The 6,073-nt window shown below is 60.6% G+C and overlaps 1 protein-coding gene across 1 annotated transcript; it reads left to right on the top strand.

The window, feature by feature from the left end:
- Positions 1 to 5,490: 5,490 nt before the first annotated feature.
- Positions 5,491 to 6,033, top strand: MNEG_12348 (hypothetical protein; the record flags this gene model as incomplete). Its single annotated transcript, XM_014039179.1, has 3 exons — positions 5,491 to 5,568; positions 5,738 to 5,905; positions 6,013 to 6,033. 3 exons carry the CDS (start codon positions 5,491 to 5,493, stop codon positions 6,031 to 6,033), a joined length of 267 nt encoding a protein of 88 aa, XP_013894633.1.
- Between the last annotated feature and the right edge of the window lie 40 nt (positions 6,034 to 6,073).

The raw sequence follows: 6,073 nt of genomic DNA, 5'->3' as shown, positions 1-6,073 counted from the left end.
CGTCCTGGGGCTGCCTGTGCACAGGCCCACGCCACAGGGGACGCATATACAAGTGGCAGACAAGGAGGCCACGTTGCTGTACGCCAGAAGCTTTTGCACGCGGAGCATGGAGGCTTTCCCCGTGGTATTAATGTTCATGTTTGGTGACGCCCAACCACGCGCGACTCATTGCTGGCGTTCCAGCCGGCTGTTGTGCCTGGCCCACCTAGATCGCACAAGTATGCATACCTCCATTTTAGCTGTCCTCTCGACAAATGCATGCGCGGCCCGCAAACGAACCCTTGTCGGTGGCACCCCTAGAGGACCTCGCTCCTGGTGGTGCGTGCTGGCGCTCTGTGCGCTGCACGTGTGCATCGGCGATAATCCACTCCCGTACTGACCCCAACCTTTCACCCGTACTTTGCCTCGCCTGCCTGCGCAGCCCTCAAGCAAAAGTAACAAAGAAGAAGCTGGCACTGGTAAGAGCTGCCTGGCGGCCCAGCTACCCTGTGAAGGCACGCCTGTCTTGTGCATGGTGATGCGGTCGAGCGCGCCGCGCCCGCGTGGAAGCAATCAACAATAATCCCCACCTGCCTGCCTGCCTGCCTGCCTGCCCTCGATATGTCTGGAATACACACAGCTAGAACCCTTCACATAACAAGCGATTGTGCGCTGCCGCACGCACGTCCCTTTGCGCAGTGCGCGCCCGTCAAGGCTTTGACCAAATGCTCCTCCAAGGCCGGCCCAGCCCTCATAGACCAGCTGTGCAGCGAGCTGCTGGCACCTGCCAACGCAACGGTCAACAGCAAGGTGCGCGCATGTATGCGTACAGCATCGTTCCATGTGTGCATCCGGGGGTGCCTGTGTGTTGCTTGGTGGCGCCTGCTGGTGGGTGTGGCATGCAGCTGGCAGCAACGACCAATGCTGTGTGTGGTGACGTGTTCGTGAATCCATCAGCACCAGCTACCAGCACTCTCAGGCTACAAGTGCACGACAACCACCCACAGCAACATACACTCACATGCCAGTTGGTATGATGACAACGTCTGAAACTCTAGAGGACTGTGTCTTCTTAGGACCATCTTAGCTTGCCCACCACCACGCACCCTCGTGTTGATCGCACCTCACCACTCTCTCAGGACCCCACCAAATTGCACTATAGCTGCGGCGTGGCCACCGCCGCCCAGGTCAACAAATTGTCCAGTGACCTGGCAGCCCTCGAGCCCAAGGTCAACGCCGCCGCCGCCCAGGCCAGCTCTGTGGCCACTCTTGTGAAAGAAAGCAACCAGACTGCAGCGCTGCGTGCCGAGATAGATGCACTACGGGCGGCAATCGCGGTGCTCACCGCCAACACGCAGGGCCTGCAGGCCAATGCGTCCGATGCTGCTCGAGAGATTGCGGCTCTTACTGCAGCAAACCAGACCGCATCGCGAGAGGTCGCCGCGCTCACCGCCCAAGTGCAAGACCTGAAGGCAATCACGACCAACACCACCGTCCCAGCCGGCGTTGCCCAGCAGATCGCCGCCCTTGCAGCTGCCGACGCACTCACCACCCAGCAGCTGACCTTGCTTCAGGCGGCAAACCAGACCGCTGTCCAGGACATCAGGGCGCTCAACAACACCCTGGCAGCCCTCAGATCTGCGCAGCAGGCAAATGAGGCAGCAATCTCCCTGGCCAACGCCACCGTTGAGTCCATCAAGTCTGTCGTCACCACGGGCGCGGCGGCTGTCGCGGCGGTCAACACCAGCCTCACCAACCTGACAGCTATCGTAGCCAACGTGTCTGCCATCGACTTCAGCATTTTTGCGAAATCCACGGACCTGGCCAACCTCAATGCGGTCACACTGGGCGGCGTCCCTGCGGCGCAATACCTGCGCTCGCGGGTGGTGCTCTACCGTGCATCTGACACGCTCAGGAACGGAAACCTTGGTGGCCGGTCTGGCGCTGACGCCCTGTGCAGCGCCTCGCCGTTCAGGCCCGCCGGGCTTGTGTTGACGCATGCATTCTTTTCGACGTCTGCATCCGACCAGATTTCCGGTTTCACTGCCCTTTACGGGGTTCCCAGCAGCCTGCCTGTTCAGTCTTCGAGCGGCGTCATCTTGGCCAGCAACTTTGCGACCCTGCTGGGGGGCACCATCCCGAGGAATTTGCAAGATGCAGGCGTGTACGCAAGCTCGGCGAGCTGGTGGTCGGGTTCTGATGCCTCGGGCAATGTGGTCGCCAACACGTGCACGGGATTCACGTCGTCCTTGGTCAGCGCTCTTGGTCAGTTTGGACTTCCAGCCGAAGTTGACGACAGTTGGATCAGTGCTGGCGCGTTCTCTTGCAACATCCGCAATATGGTGGTGTGCATCGCCTTTTAATGTCTCATGAGACATTACACAACTGCTAACTGACCAGCAGCTGCAAGCGCAGCTCTCAGGCAGGCTGCAGGTGCCGCCTGCTATGTGTGCTTGCACTCAGGCCCCCGGCCAGCACGACCTGTGCGCTTGCTATATTGGCTTGATTTTGGTGCACAGGCACACCCGCTCGCACACATGTCCGGCTGCGCATGCGCGTTCTGTCACCATTGGTGGTCCTGTCCAGATCCTTTCGTCCTCTTCAGCGACGCCATGCGTGCATGATGTAGCAACAACCCCAGGTTATCTGGCAATGCGTGACAAACGTACAGCTGCCTACAAAGCGAATGTCTATGGGTTGTCTGCTGCTCGCCATGTCTGTCCGCTTGCCAAACACCTGGCGCCGGTTTCGCATCCACGTCCGTTGACGACAGCACACATTACCTACGAACCTTGCTCCTCACCAGCCTGGTGTGTCATTATTGCACACACCCGCCACAACATTTGCTTGCGCTCGTTGCACCACTGTTCACACATTGCCCCCCGTTCCCCCGCCCTATACGGTTGGGACAAGGCTGGCCCCTTGAGAGACATGCTTTTCCAATGAGGACCGGCGCGCATGGCGCGCGGCGACTGACACGCGCAACCAGCTCCGGCGTGAAGCCAGTTCCGGGTGGCCCGCCACCCGCCTTTCCGCCTGCCGCTTGGATCTCGCTGCTTTCAACGCCGCGCTCGCTACTGCAAGGGCAGTTGCATGCTCAACCTCCTTCCCCTTGCATTGCCTTTTGCTATGGATACCAATCTCGTGTAATCCAGAGTCTGATCACCCTTCTGCCGAGTGCCTTGAGGAGGAGACAAGGGGCAGTTGGCTCACACACACACACACACACACACACACGCACACACACTCACACATAGCCACAGCCATGCATCCCCGTGAGCAGCCATCCCGAGACAGCTAGAGTAACCGTATCCCTCGCTCAGTATCATGCTAGAGGGCTGGACGCTCCCCTATCTAGACCGAGCAATTGCCCTACCTTGCAGTTGCGAGCGCGGCCTCAACGAAAAGCAGTGAGATCCAAGCGGCAGGCGGAAAGGCGAATCACCTGGAGCTGGCTGCGCGCGCGCCGGAGCTGGTTGCGCGTGACGCCTTTCCAGGGTTTGTTTCCGGTCGCTGCTGGTGACTTGTATTGTGGTGCAATGTAATCTTTATGATCGCTCCTGACTGAACATGTTGAAAACGCTGTTCCCCCATCAGATGGTCGCAAAAATTGTTTGTGCGCGCGCGTGTGTCGTGCACCCGAACGCACGATGATTGCTTGATATGATACAGTAAGTCGATCTATCGATGCTGTTGTTGTGCTTTGTGTTGCGCACAGGACTGAAACGCTATGTTTGCATGTGCAGCGTGCCTAAAAGACAATGCCAGTCCAACACACACACACACACACACGCACGCACACACACACACACACACACACACACACACACACACACACACACACACTCGAACGCACGCACGCACGCACGCACACGCATATGCCGTCTATACATGCGCCATCTGTGGCGTGGGGCTGTGAATGCGCAGGCCCAAAGGATATGTAGCTCCTGGCAGGAGGCACTCCTGGCACTTGGTTGTGCCTGCATTGCACTCTCATCAAGTCGACACAAGATTCTGCATTGTTACGAAGTCACTCATCTGGAGGAAATTTCATGGCAAAGTCCTTGCACCTTTGGGCAGCACATTCCGGCATCGGACCCGTGTTCCTTGTTGGACCCACAAGCATGGGGAAGGGGCAACAGAGTGCGGGCGTGCCTCATCCAGTGTAGCGTGCCTTGCGGTATGACACACCAGCACGGTGTACTGTAGCGACAATGTGGGAGGCCAGCATTGACGTGTACAAAGCCGTCCACCGCCCAAACGCCTTCCGTCGGCGACGGCCAGGCTCGGGCTGTTGTTGCCCACGCAGGCGTGGGCAACCTTGGGCAGCCCCGCAAGTCGTGCCTGCTGCGGTAGTGCGTCGCTGATTTCTTGATCATCAGCTACATTTCGACTAATGTTGGAAGCCGCGGCCTAGTCACTTGTAGAGATCTGAAAAACGATTCGTGCCTGTGGCTAAGCGTGCTGCACGACTTGCCTGCAGGCATTCGTTGCAGCCTGTAAGACATTTTTCTCTCATCAAATTTCGGGCTTAGATCGTGGGCGCGCTCAGCTGGGTGGCCTGCTGCGTTGGCCCTCTCCGGCGCATCCACCCACGGCTGCCTTCACGATTGAGAGGCTCTGCTTCTGGCTCTTCCGTTGACTCTGATCTACCGGTAGTTCGAGGCAAGGCGCGGCTTCCCACGCAAGTGGCCCCAGCGCGGCCTCGCCCTTGCAAGCCGCTGTTGTAGCGGCTGCCGTCGTTCCGCGGGGGTCGTGAGCGAGGATACTCATTTGGGGCAAGAGCCTCGTGCGACCCAGGCGGCGACCCGGGGCGACCCAGGCCAAGGCAAGTGGGCGCGTAGGCTCAGGCGAGCGAGCTGGCGAGGCGGCGGCTGTTTTGGGTATCAGGCTCTGTACATGCCATAATATCACCCGTGGTCCAGTGGGTGGGCCAACTGTCTCATTTGAATGATGCACAGTTCACTGCCGGCGCTCTGCGGCTGGCTGTGCATGACATCTGCCGCATTGCCTTGAGCAATTGGGCCGAGCACTCGCGTGTGCGGCAGGCTTGATGTTTTCAGGCATGACAAGTGCCAATGCCCGCCGCATTTTCTCCTGCTGCGGTTCGCAGGCGACGGCCTGCACAGGACGGCGACCATGGCCGACGTGGCAGCGCCCCCAGCACTGCCGAGCACCCCCCCAGAAGCGCCCCATGCACCCAGTGCAGCGGCCGTTGAGCAGCAGCCAGCGTCTCTCGCAGTGGAAGCAGCCGCAGCACCCGAGGCCGCAGCCGTGCCTGCAGTGGCTGATGGCTCGGGCCCTGCCGCGCCGGAGGTCGTCTCAGCGCCCGAGGCCCCAGCGGCAGCCGTTGCGGAGCAACCGGCGGCGCTGCCGGCGGCGGCGATACCGCTGCCCGCGCCCGCGCCCGCGCCTGCTTTAGTGCCCGCACCTGCTCTGGTGCCCACACCCGCTCTAGTGCCTGCGCCGATTTTGGTGCCAGTGCCCGAAGCAGTGGAGGGCGCCCTGCCCATGACCATGCCTGTGTCGGAGGGCCCGCGGGCGCCCCAGAACCTGACGTTCAACTGGATCGGGGCCCCTGAGGACGAGGTGCGCAACGCCCCCCCCCCTTCACTCCCCTGCGTGTCATTGGATAATTGCTCCGCGCACTGGACGCCGGCCCGGCACGGCCGGCGCCTGCCGTCCGCCCAGCCGCAGCCCTATGTCGCAGAGCAAGAACGCCTCCCCAAAGCGTCCGCCCCTCGCTTGCCGGCCGCAGGGCGACTACCAATATTACTCGTCCTTCCAGTTTTGCGACAACCGCTACGACGTGGGCGACCACGTGTACCTCATCCCCGAGGACGTGGCTGCGCCGCTCTACCTGGCGCGCATCATAAATGCGTTTGAGGACTCTAAGGCGGAGGGCAGCGAGCGGCTGTGCATCCAGGTGCAGCGCGCATGGCTTGGTTGTTTAGGGAGTGCTTGTGGCCAGCAGGAGGGGGCCCTGTGGCGGCTCGGCGCGCCGCGGCGAAGCTGCTTTTTGCCCTCTTGCAGCAAGGCGCTTCGCCCATCTGATGCAAAAATCAAGCATAGCCCCTTTAATACTGATGCAACC

This window comes from Monoraphidium neglectum (assembly GCF_000611645.1).
Source record: "Monoraphidium neglectum strain SAG 48.87 unplaced genomic scaffold scaffold03199, whole genome shotgun sequence".
In the NCBI taxonomy this organism is placed as follows: Eukaryota; Viridiplantae; Chlorophyta; class Chlorophyceae; order Sphaeropleales; family Selenastraceae; genus Monoraphidium; species Monoraphidium neglectum.
The sequence above is the reverse complement of the archived record's forward strand: the minus strand, read 5'-3'. Positions and strand labels throughout refer to the sequence as shown.